At 36.8% G+C, this 13,755-nt stretch overlaps 1 protein-coding gene across 2 annotated transcripts in view; it reads right to left on the minus strand.

Annotated features, from left to right (window-relative positions):
* MYO16 (myosin XVI) overlaps window positions 1–13,755 on the minus strand; it is a 626,143-nt gene that overhangs the window by 410,713 nt on the left and 201,675 nt on the right. For both annotated transcript variants that reach the window (XM_023217640.2, XM_023217641.2), the window contains exon 7: window positions 5,132–5,257. In XM_023217640.2, coding sequence (XP_023073408.1) covers window positions 5,132–5,257 — 126 coding nt within the window. The remainder of the gene's footprint in view (window positions 1–5,131; window positions 5,258–13,755) is intronic.

The following is a 13,755-nucleotide window of genomic DNA, read 5'->3' on the forward strand; positions in this document are numbered from 1 at the left end:
CGACTAGTTTTGTGATGAATAAATGACGAAACAGAAGAGCCACAGACAGGGATGGGAAAGAGAAGATGATGGCTTTTTTTTTTTTAAACAAGTGGAGTTAAGAGGACAGAAAGAAAGAGACAGCCATTGGGTACACGCGGATGCAGAATTTGGGAGAGGAACAGAGAGAAGCTTGGGCAGCCATGAGCATGTAGAGAGCACTTGAAGCTGAGGGCATGAGAATATTTCTCAAAAACATGGCAAACATCAGCTAGAGCCTAGGATGGTACATGAAGCGTGTCAATACTGCATGGCCAGAGGGGTAGGCGCATAATCAGACTGTTTTCTCCAAAGCAAAGAAGAAATAAATATACAAAATAATTCAAGCTCTGAATATATCTTAATTTTTCTATACCTGGGTAAAAATTGTATTTGAGAATAAAAATGGCTTTTTAAACATTAAGATGTGTGAGTTATGCCATACAAAATACTCTGGGAAACAAAAATATTTAGATTCCAGGATTTGTACAAATATTTTCTTATCTTTGGGTGTAGTGTTGCCAATTCTGTTGTAAATACTAAGTACAGTAAATATATACAAGACTAGAGTGAAATTTTAATCACGTGCAACTCATGAAAGAGTTGTAAAACCAAAAGACTTATTGCTCACATAATTTATTCAGTTCCTAGTTTTTGACAAGAACAAGCATTTCTTTTGTTTTCCACTGCAAAAGTTAATATATTTATAAAAGGCAGTTTTAAAATATGTATATCATCCCACTATAAATGTAAATAATAAGTACAGTTATAGATTGTGAGCTACCTTCTTCTCCATAAAGTTATTTACATTTATAAGGTCTTTATAAGAGTGAAATTACTGTGAATGTCTCTAAAAATGCCATTAGTCTCTCTAAAATGTTCTCATTTCTAAAGCTTCTTTGCCCTGAACACAGATACAATATATTTACAGCCAATTTCTTCAGAGAGAGTTATAAATCTTCCATGCATATAAATTGATACTCACATAAACCTGTTTCTAAAATATAATTTCCAAAGTGCATACTAAATGATATCTTTGTAGGAGAACAATTTTTTAGAATAATTCTAGATGTCATATACTATCTTTCTTGGTGAATTAATTGAGATGCAATTTACTCAAAATCTTCTATTATCATAAGTCTCTCGGCAGTTTTATCAGTCTGAGTAAAAGAAGAGTATCTTGGTTTTCATGTCTTATATTCTAAAACAAAAGCCTCATCTACACTCAGTATTTCCAATTTTGCATCTAATTCTGGGTTGGTTGCCTTTGTCTTTTGGTCACTCTGCTGGACAATGGGCCATCACAGTGGACAACTCAAAGTCTGTTTTTCCAGAGCACGCATTTGAGTGGAGATACTACTTGACTAGGCTTAATGGAACAAAGTAGTAAAGACACATGATCTTCAGACACTTTCCTTAGTACTAAAATGTATCAGAAGTAAGAAAATTAAAGGCAAGCCTAGCAAAGCAGAGGATTAAGACAATGTGTTTTAAAAACCTGCCTCATCTGCACATTGTAAATGGCCATTTCTGGAAACCCTTTGAGTAAGATACCTGTCTATACCAGTCTAGCCACCATCAGTGGATCAGGACACATGTTGACTGATGATCCATACACACACGAGGCATTCACCTTCATGATTCGCAAAAATCTGCTGACCTAAGTAAAAGTCTCCCCTTTCTATAGATGCTTATCATTCTCAATAATTGGTGGCCCCGAGGTTGGGCTCTGTGGAAAAAGAACAGTCAAGGCTTGTTGAGTTCACAGTCAGTGAGTGGTGGGGCTGGTACCCAGCGCTGGCCCTTTCTATTCCAGTGAGAAGGCCATGGAGGCCTCAAAGCAAAGCTGGCATAATGCTTGCTATAGTTTGGATGTTTGTTTGCACCAAATCTCAAGTTGAATTGCAACCCCCAGTGTTGGAAGTGTGGCCTGGTGGGGGTGATTGGGTCATGGGGCAGATGTCTCATGGCTCAGTGCTGAGTGAGTTCTCATAAGATCTCGTTGTTTAAGTGTGTGGCATCTGCCCCCCACCAGATGCATACATCCCCCAACTCTCTTTCTGCTCCTGCTTCCACCGTGTGACGTGCCTGTTCCTGCTTCACCTTCTGCCACGAGTCAAAGCTCCCTGAGGCCTGCCCAGAAGCCCAGCAGATACCAGTGCCATGCTTGTACAGCCTGCAGACTGTGAGCCAATGAAACCTCCTTTCTTTATAAATTACCCAGTCTCAGGAATTTATAACAATGCAAAAGCTGCCGAATGTAATCCCTTAAATAAGCAGAATCAAATGCATGAGAAAATAGAAAATAGGAAATCTTTAAAAAATGAAAGCTAGGGTGTGTTTACACTTTCCGGTCAAGTATTTTGTAGCTGGTTTTGAAAAAATGAAGCAGTTGGGAAGTGTTTCTTAACTGACTTATCATGAATAAATGATGAATGTTGGAAACCTAGCTGGCACACTGGAGAGGGAGTAATAAAAACAATCTTAATTCCTTTGCATCTGACAAAGTAAACATGGCTTCTGAATCATATTTCTCATGTAAGTTCATGACTGTGTTTCTCTAATTTGAAAGAACAGATTAACAAAAGGTTGGAAAGCTTTTGGAATGTGACAGGTAAAGGCAGGTAGTAACAGTGATAACCACTAATTCTCTCTGCCTTATCATTCGGCGATTCCTGTGTCTTATGACTTTTGAGGGACAGCAATCTCTAGGAAGCTTTCTGAAAGAAGTGGCAATTAGATTGGGCTCATGGTCCCTCTACCACTGATGCACGGCCTGTATCATGTGTGGCATATATGTTAATCATTAAAGGGTTTTTTACTGTTAAATCTAACTATATAAATTAACATTTAAAAATCCATTTTCATCACTCAAACTAATTACAGAATTTTTTACCACATAATACAAATTTTATCTGGCTGATCTTGTCTCTCAATTCTTACTATATAGTATAGATTTATTAGAAGCATAATTTCCTGGATAGAAGCTTCCATTGCTGGCAGGGCACGGTGGCTCACACCTGTGAATGCAACACTTTGGGAGGCCGAGGCAGGTGGATCACCTGAGGTCAGGAGTTCGAGACCAGCCTGGCCAACAGGCCAAACCGCTGTCTCCACTAAAAATAGAAAAAATTAGCCGGGTGTGGTGGTGAGTGCTTATAGTCCCAGCTACTTGGGACGCTGAGGCACAAGAACTGCTTGAATTCAGCAGGTGGAGGTTGCAGTGAGCTGAGATTGCACCACTGCACTACAGCCTGGGTGAAAGAGTAAGACTCCTTCATTTAAAAAAATAAATAAATAAAAGAAGGTTCTATTTCTGCAGAGCAGGATTTCTTAGGGGCTTCTGGACGGTCTATGCCTAGTTTTCATAGAGGACTCAACCTCTGAAATGGTAGGGATACTTTTTGTGTCTATGCATTTCTGAGAAAAAGGTCAGTAGCTTCATCTGATTGCTTGAGGGATAAAATTTCTGATTCTAATCAGAATTTCGGATTCTAATCAGAATCTAATTCTTTATGCCTTGGTCATTACAGCTTCCAGGAAGTAGAAAATAAATATCTAGATTCTCCTTATGAATCAGGAAACATTGATTACCTTTAGACACGCTCAACATGGAGAGCCAAAGACTGCAATAGCTACTTTATAATGCAACAGCTGCAGAAACGTATACTCATTTCCCTGCTTTTCAGGCTGGTTTCATGTGAAAATAATGACACATTAATGTTCTTGTATCATTCTTTACCAAGCTTTACAAGACTTTAAGAAATTAGTATTTTTATTTTTATTTTTATTTATTTATTTATTTTTTGAGATGGAGTCTCGCTCTGTCGCCCAGGCTGGAGTGCAGTGGCACGATCTCGGCTCACTGCAAGCTCCGCCTCCTGGGTTCACCCCATTCTCCTGCCTCAGCCTCCCGAGTAGCTGGGACGACAGGCGCCCGCCACCAAGTCCGGCTAATTTTTTGTATTTTTAGTAGAGACGGGATTTCACCGTGGTCTCCATCTCCTGACCTTGTGATCCGCCCGCCTCGGCCTCCCAAAGTGCCGGGATTACAGGCGTGAGAAACCGCACCTGGCCAGAAGTTAGTATTTTTAGAAGAAGAAACAGCTGTTTTAAAATTCACCAACTTAGACTTTTCTTCCTGCTCCTCCACGTTTATTATGAAAATAACCCGGGAACAGTGAGCAACTCAAAAATAACTGGTAGAGGAGACGGTGCCACGGACGGCTCAGAAATTTAAAAGCATCATGATGGAATATTACGAGCAACTATATTGAACCAATGGGAGAGCCTTGAGGAAACTGATACATTCCTGAAAACATACAACCCATCAAGACTCAGTCAAGGAGAAATAAAAAGCTGGAACAGACCAGCAACAAATAAAGAGACTGAATCACCGTAGAAGCACAATTCAGGGATATTTAGTAGACCCTTTAATATATGTATTGAATAAATGGATCTTTTTTTTACAGGAGGTGCTGTCAAAACAATGTTCTTTTCAGTTTGAAAGAACTTCCCCATGCAATATGTTTTTTTTCTAAAATACATGAAATGCAAACACTTTCAATTCTTTTGACAGTTACACTGCTGAAATTTATGATAGATTATTTTACATAATGATTAGTCTCTTAGAGATCTAACTTACTGCAAATTTACTAGATGTGATTGTTACCCCAAAGTAATGTTCTGAAATGAACACATTAACTTAAATCTCCATATATGTGTAAAACTAAGTTACTTTTCCTACTATTGTCATGAATAAAATATTAGCTGCAGAAAACACATAATAATTATAGATTCATGAAACTGTAAGCTTATGAAGTCTATATTATATGAAAAACATTTTAACTCCATATTATGACAAATGTTTATAGATTTTATTTCTTCAATGATTTGACTACAATATTCAGATACACAAGGAACATGTTTTTGTGGGCTCTTGTATAAGCATTTTCCTTTAACCATAAAATTATTTGTTCAGTAGGAAGATACTATTAAAAGTCAAATTACAATAATGATTACTACATAATTTAAAATCAAGTCAAAATTGAATATGAAATTATTCATTAATTATATAAAATTATTTTTAAAAGAATTCAGAAAATCACTCTACCTGGCCATATTTGGCTGCCAAATGGAGGGGAGTCCAGTACTGATCATCTACTATGTTGAGGTCTCCACCATGTTCCAGTATAAGAGACACCACCTCCTTGTAGCCACTCGCACACGCCATGTGTAACTGCAGTGAAGAGACATCTTATTATCCATTTTTTTAAAAGTAGTGGTATTCATGCAGTTCACTCAGTGGTTTAAAGAGAGCTACTTAATGAACTGTTGGATCTAAAATACAGAGACCATAAAAACAAAAGAACATACACGTAATTTTATTTATTTGGAATAAGTGGGTGTAATTATCCGTCTTTGAAAGGATGCTTATGGTTATTCATTTATCCTTCTGACTCTGATAGTATGCACTTTTTCATGTAATTCCCATCCCTCCGAGAGTTCCATTTCAATGCAATCTGAATATTTTAAAATATAGAATATAATCATTGAAAAGCTTACCATTTCTTGCCCAAAGGTAAAATATTTGCTGATTAGCTCTATATTCCAGGCATTGAACTTGGTGCCATACAAAGTCATTCAAAGAATAACTAAAAACAGGAAATGTGATCATTGTGATGCTTCTGTATGTGTAAAAGGCACAGGAACACTAAAAAGGATTAACTAATCCTGGTGGTGGCTTAAAAATGATTGCGTAGCTACCATTGTAACATTCTCCCAGTTTTAGTTTCTTTTTTAATTATATTTTTGAGACAGGGTCTCTCTCTGTCACCTGGGCTGGAGTGCAGTGGTGGAATCATGTCTTACTGCAGGCTTAATCTCCAGGGCTCAAGTGATCCTTCCACCTCACCCTACTAAGTAGCTGGGAATACAGATGCATGCCACTAAACCCAGCTAATTTTTTTTGTTTGTTTGTTTGGTAGAGACTAGTTTTAACCATGTTGTGTGTTACCCAGACTAGTCTTGAACTCCTGGGGTCAAGCAATCCATCTGGCTTGGCCTCCCAAAGTGCTGGGGTTACAGGCATGAGCCACCACGTCTGGCCCCAGATTAGTTTTTTAATGGACTCTTAAGTTTAGAAATAAGGCCTGTGGAACAATAGTTCAGAGAATTTTTTACATTTTTCAGGTGAGGGAATTCCTGTTTCTAAGGTAGCAGCCTTTATTTCTATATAAACTCTCATCACCCTCTAATGAGGTTACTAAGCAACTACATGATTTATTTTATAAACACAAGAATGAGGAAGAAGAAACTATCAGAAAAGAAAGAAAAAAACCTTAAAAGTAGTAAAATCAATGCCATCTTCTAGGTTTGATAGTATGTAATTTTGTAGCTCTGTTCCATTGTGTTTTTATTTCAAAGACAAAATTAAAGTCACAAAGGCTTATTAAATGTGTACATTTTGATAAAATTTAACAAAAACATTTATTTTTATACCTTTGGACCTAATCAGGCTCTTCAATCTACAGAGTGTAAATATATGTTTATTTCTTGTAACTCAACTATATTAGAATAAATATATTCATCTAAATTAAGACACTGTTTCACATAGATTTTCCCAGGCTTGCTACATACAGAATTAATCCTATTAATATTCTAGGAAACAGTCCCAAAAATGATATATCCACAAGTATTTTAGAAAATATAATTTTATATACTTGCTATCCTGGAGAATTAATCTATTCATGTGCTTCTAAACTGATTCTACATTATTTGAATAATCAATTAATGATTGGCAGTTACTCTGTGCTATATGCAATAATCTGAATCTCAGAAGAAACTAATTTTTAGCATAAAGCGGAGTCTACAAATGGAATCAAGAATGAATCCATTTTCTAGTTAGCAATTGATACTAATGATGCCAAGTTCGCAGGGCCAATCCCTGCAAGATTAGATTTGCTTTCCATAAAGCAAAAATTGGCTCTCATCATTTAGAACTTAGTCCAACCCTGGGCCAGTCATCACAAGCACAGCTGGGAAGGAAGACTAGAAGTCCTAGCTAACTCACTAGAGACTCCATCCAAAGTTTTACTACCAGTAACCTTCGTGGAGGCTGGCAAGTTTACTTCTAGGTAATCCCAAAAACAAAATAAACAAACAAACGAAAACCCTAATTGAATACCTCTACTTAACCAACTTTTCTATTATCATAATACAATAGCAGGACTTAAGAGCATTATCTTCAGTCTACTGGCAATCAACTTCTGAATCCATAAGCAAACAGCTAGCCCCCATGGGATATAGTTTCTCATCACTAAGAACATATTAGACTTAGAGTTAAAAGATTTGAAAAACAAACAAACAAAAAAAAACACCAAAAATACTTATTTATGAAATGGAATTGATGCTCCTACTACTTGTCCTGACTATGACTGGAGGATATCAGGTGCCCAAATGTAACAGTGTTGACCACTTCTGTGTCTCAGAACAGTCCTCTCTTGCTACTTTAAGGGTCTTGTGAGAAACAAGGAGATGGTGATCATTTCTGTCGTGAACCAGCAGCAGCATATTTGCAAACACAGTTCCCACAAAAATTACAATTTGGAAATCACCTACGTAGCTACAAAGCAAGACACGTGGTTGGAGTGGCTTCTAAAACTTTAGGTATAAAAGCTGGGAGTTATTTCTTCTAATCTTTACCATCTGTGATATGATTGTTGCCCTTATTTTGCAGATGGAGAAGCAGTGGTTTAGCGTTTAGGTAACTGACCCAAGGAAGAAGCATGGTCACTGAGATCTGAGGCCATGCTCTGCAGCCTGCAGCGCTCAGACTTGAAATAGCACAGAAGAGTGGACACACAGTCACATGGTGAAGTCAAGCCACAAGGATAACACTACCCTGCGAGGCTCCTAATACATCTTGCATTCATACCATCATTCATTTTTGTATGTTAATATAATTTTTTTCTTCTTTCTGTAAACCACTTCTATGTCCCTCACCCTTCCACATACTAATTTTATATTAACATTTAGTCTCTGGATGATACACAATATCTATATGCTTTCTTCAGCTTTCCCATGGCTCTCCATCAGTGCAGGCACAGTCTTGTTTGGTAAATGTGGCATATTGCCTCCTGGTGTGCCTTGCAAAACCATCACCAAGTCCTAGTGTTTTTCAGCTATGAAAGCACGGGAGAATCCCAGGCTCCACATTTGGGAGACTGAGTCTACTCTAGAAGGGCTCTCCTCTAAAACTGCCCCCCAACACACACATATCCAGTGTGACGTAGGCCTGGGAAAGACAGACAACAGGGTCATTCTGTCATTAGAACATCTTCTCTTTTTATGATCCCATATAAGGATAAGTTTTCACTGCATCAGGTCAAAGCCCCCAGCACTGTGCCCATTTCATATTACAGCATCTCAGCCTTTGACAGTCTGTTCATTTACTGATAGTGCTAATTGCTAGAGAACATGCTATACCAATGATTTTTGAAGTTTGAGATTTTCCATTTATTTTCCCAAATAAAAGTTCTGATATTTGAAAAATAGTACCTCAACCCAATATTTATAGAAATTAAAATAAGTAGCATCATCATTGTTTTCAGTGCTGGTTCTCAGCTGAATCAATCGCTCTGGACAGGGTTTAAGGCAGCACAGAGCCAATGTCCACAGATTAAATACCAAGAGGGCCCTGCCTGGGTTTTAAGAGCAACACACTCTTGGGCCCTTTCAAGCATGTATTCAAGTGAAATCCAGAAAGGTTTTTCTAACTTTAAATTACTTTGTATTTATTTTTCAGAGTTTAAAATATGTAAAATACAAAAAGACATTAAAGATACTGACAATTGGACTTTCTGGATAAATGCTTCACTTTTCAGATTCTGGTGATTTCTTTCTATTTATCGATGCAACTCCCTTTATAAAAGCAGGACCCTCAAACAACTGAATAACAAGAAAACAAATAACCCAATTTAAAAATGGCCCAAGAACTTGAACAGACACTTGTCGAAAGAAGATATATAATTGGCTAATGGGCTGACGCAAAAATGCTCAGCATTACTAAACATTAGGGAGTTGCAAATTAAAACCACAATGAAATATCACCACATACCTGTTAGGATGGCTGTCTTAAAAGATGACAAGTAAGTATTGGCAAGGACGCAGAGAAAGGGGAATATCTATATGTTACTGGTAGAAATGTAAGTTAGTACAGCCATTATGGAAAATGGTATAGATGTTCCTCAAAAAACTAAAAATACAGCTACCTTATGATCCAGAAACCCTACTCTGGGATCTATCCTAACGAATGGAAGTCACTATGTCATAGGGATATTCATACTCCCATGCTCACTGCAGCACTATTCGTAACAGCCAAATTCAGTGTTCATCAAGAGGTAAATACATAAAAATGTAGTATATATATACATAATGGAATACTATTCACCCTTCAAAAAGAAAGAAACCCTGTCATCTGAAGCAATGTGGATGAAACTGAAGGCCATTATGTTAAGTGAAATAAGTCAGGCACAGAAAGACAAATACTGCGTGATCTCGCTTCTACATGAAATCTAAATCAGTAAAACTCATAAAAGTAGAGAGAAGAATGATGGTTGCCAGGGACTGGGGGAGGGAAAGAGAGAAAATGAAGAGTTGTTGGTCAAAGGGTGCAAAGTTTCAACTAGACAGGAGAAATATGTTTTGAGATCCATTGCAAAGCAGGATGACTATTGTCAATAAAAAATGTATTACACATTTTAAAATAACTAAGAATACATTTCAAATGTCTCAACAAAAAATGATAAGAAAAGTGGTGAATAGGTTAACTTAGTGTGATTTAACCATTTCACACTGTATACATATATCAGAACACCCCATTGTACCCCATAAATGCATATAAGTATTATTTGCCAATTTAAAATAATATTAAATAAAATTAGAATCACTGTGTACCTAGCAATTTATTTTATTCAAATATAGTTAATATTTTCCATGCTGTTGAATGTTTGGATCCCTTAAAGGCTAACTTTGATCGAGAGCTCACTGTGTACGAACTAGACAACAAGCTGAGTGATTTACATGCACGGTCTCCTTGGGCCTGGTTATCTTATATAATGTGGCACTCTTATTATTCCGGTTTCAAAGATGAGAAGACGATAACTCAGAGTTTAAGAAGCCAGCACAAGTCACACCTTGGAAGTGACGGAGACTTCCAGGATGAGCACTGAGTTGGGTCTATCTGGCCTTTCTATCATGGTGCTGGTGGGCTTCTAAACCCTAGATTTTTAGGAAAGCATAGTATACAATTATACAGACACATTTTCATTGACTGGGCTAATTCCTAATTGTTGGATATTTATGTAATTACCATTTTTATATTGCTTTTAAAAACGATTTTGTTGGTGATTATCATGTATGTCCATAGTGATTTCCTTCTGATACATCCTGATTCTAAAATAATGAGCATTTTTTCAAGTTCCTGCGGCATGTTGCCATGCAGAGTTCTAGAATGTACCAATTTACCCACAGTCCAGCAGTGTATGAAAGAATCCATTTGCACAGATCCTTAGCTTTTCTGGTCTTCAATATTGTTTATTTCTAAAATGATTTCAAATAATTTGCATTTAGTTAATTCCCAATAGTGGTCCTCTTTTCATATACATAGGCCAGTTGGATATTTTTCTTTTGTGAATTGACTCTTGTTATTGCTTATTTTCTAGTGAGAGGTGGTTATCTTTTTTATTAATTTCTATGAACTCTGCATATTTTGAAGATATTAAAATTTTGGAAAATTTGTTGCAAATATTACTCTCAGCAAATTACCTGTTGTCTCTTATTTTTGCTTACTCTTTAATACAAAATGTCAATTATAATTTCTGGCATAATCAAAGATAACATTTCTGTGTGTTTTCATCATGTTTTTACATTGTAAGGGTCTTTGCCAGAGGCTTAAGTGTTTTCCACATGTATAACTTGGAGAATATCTGTTTTTTTTTTTTTTTTTTTTTTTTTTGAGACGGAGTCCCGCTCTGTCGCCCAGGCTGGAGTGCGGTGGCGCCATCTCCGCTCACTGCCAGCTCCGCCTCCCGGGTTCCCGCCATTCTCCTGCCTCAGCCTCCCCAATAGCTGGGACCACAGGCGCCCGCCATCTCGCCCGTCTAGTTTTTTGTATTTTTTTAGTAGAGACGGGGTTTCACCGTGTTAGCCAGGATGGTCTTGATCTCCTCTGTTGTTTTTAATTATCTTACCTTTGTATTTGTGCATCTGATTTTTTACTAATCTGTATTTAAAATGTTAAATATTATTATATATTCCCACAGAATCTGTCTTATTGAAGCTCTATGACTCCTGCCACTCTGAAGCTAGAAGATCATGCTGAGACTAATGCTATATTTTAATAAAAACTATGTTAGGAAGAAATGAAAACTAATCTTGAGGACCATGCAAATACCTCCTAGGTTCAGTCAGGATTGTTGGCCAATAATTTCAGGTCTTGTTCATCCATTGCAGCATAACACTAACACAGGATTTTTACTACTTCAGCTTTGACAGAAGTATGAAAATACTACAGATCATTTCCCAAAGTGAGACTCTATATGTAGATTGGAAAATAGTTGCCCTAAAACTTCTCAGATGACTTTTGAACTCTACCTCGAGACTGAGGTCTCAGTAGGTCAGAAATAAAAGACAAAATGAGACAAAGTGTTGAACAATTATTAAAGAGCACTCTTAGTGTTAGTAGTCCACTTTCCCTTTCCACTGTGTGTAGGTGGTGGTGTCAGGGTGGATGTGAGTACCTCCCAATTTTATGGCAGAGAAAGGCTGTAGAGACCACGCTGAGAAGCTGCATATCCTGAGTAGTCTGATGTGCATATAATAAACTGGTTTTGATTCGTGCAGGCACAAAGTAAACGGCAAAAGATGGGCTGGTTTACCCATGAAGCTGTGGTCATTTCTGGTTCTATTTTAGGAGGTGCCTCATGGAGCAAGCACAGCTTAGCTGAGGGAATCTGGAGTGTCCCCAAATTCCCGAAAGCCAAGTGAGCATAAAGGACCATTTGGAAGAGTGCAATATTGACGTTTAATATTATGATGATTATATTTCAACATAATTTGTTTTCTATGCCCCATTTGTTATTACATTTTAAAAATTATTTTGAAAGGCGATCCATGGGCTACACCCAAGGGTCACTGGGAAGTATGGCACAAAAATTCGACAACTCCTGACTTAAGTTGAGAGTTTTAATTGTAATATGGGATTGGACACTTTAATTTGAGGTTGGTTTATGACATAAAGTGACTACAGAAGTTGTATTCTTTAAAAATGACCATAAAATCAATGGCCATCTCCAGCTATAAGTAACGGATGAACCAGCATCACTGAAATAAAGGTGACAAAACTAAAATTGCTTGATACTTGCATCTCCTGAATAATTCTTTCCTAACAAGGCAAATAAATAAGCCTCAAGGCCAGATGTGATACTTCAAATTATGTGCTAACACAGTAAATAATAAAACAACAATGTCTTCATAATATATATGCTAGTTATCACATTAATATTTTCAAAGACTATATTCTCAAACTGATGAATTCATTTTCATATACTCTGTAACATGGTGTTTATTAAAATTGTATCTTTTCTGAGGCTCCTATTTACTTTAACAAGAAAATAATGTAAACTAAAAGATCCCTTTTAAAAAGAGATATGTTATGTTTGGTTATTTTGCTGCAATTCTAATAAAGAAGATAAAGTCAACTCCAAACCTGTCCTATTAGAAGTTTATTCCCACTGAACCTTTTGTTGTTAGTTTCTTCCCTTTTGCACATAACAATTTAACAGTGTGAAAAATTATGCTTAATTTTGAACCACAACTGACATTCCAGCTCAGGTATGGAAATCAATCAGTGTACAGAAGTGTCTTCTTCTCCTTATCACCATAATAGATAAATACACTATATATCTTACAGAAAAGAAAACACAAGGAAATGGCAGTTATCAACATACACAGACTAACCAATTCCGACATGTGAATCAAACCAAACCACTGGCTGTTAAATGCTGTAATTTTCAAGGGACAGCATCCTAGTCTTTTGTTCATTGTTACTTTCTTGTTAAAAGCTCAAAAATGATGACCACAAGATTTGGTTATTTTAGAACAATTATTTGTAACATTTATGCTCTCTGTTCAATAAAAACAAGGTCACAAGGAAAGTCAAAATTGAAAATGCTTGAAAATCATAGCAATTTATTGCTCTGTATTGACTGTTTCAATAGCTTCTCTACTGAAGTGTGTATGCTCTTTTATTTAGCAGTGGTTGAAGTATGCATTTTGTTTCTACTTAGCAGTGTTTTTTTTTTAAAAAATATGAAGTTGTAATATATTCTACCATACAAAGAAACAAAGGCACTATTGCGTTTCTATTATGTGTTAGGCATTAATTCATTACATGTAATAAATGAATTATTAATTAAATAACTCACACCAATCAGACTTTTGACCCTACTAGTCCACTGAAACTGTCCTCCAAGAGAAAGTCAATGACCTCCAAGTTACTAATCCAATACCCAATTCACAGTTCCCATTTAACTGACCACTCAGCAGTATTTGCTAGTCTGTCATTCTTTCCTCTTCCTCAAACTTTTCACTTGGCTCCGAGGACACTTTGTCCTCTTGGTTTTCCACCTTCCTTACTGCTTGCTCCTTCTCATCTCCTTTCTGGAGCCTCCTCTT

Source organism: Piliocolobus tephrosceles, chromosome X, assembly GCF_002776525.5.
Source record: "Piliocolobus tephrosceles isolate RC106 chromosome X, ASM277652v3, whole genome shotgun sequence".
NCBI lineage: Eukaryota > Metazoa > Chordata > Mammalia > Primates > Cercopithecidae > Piliocolobus > Piliocolobus tephrosceles.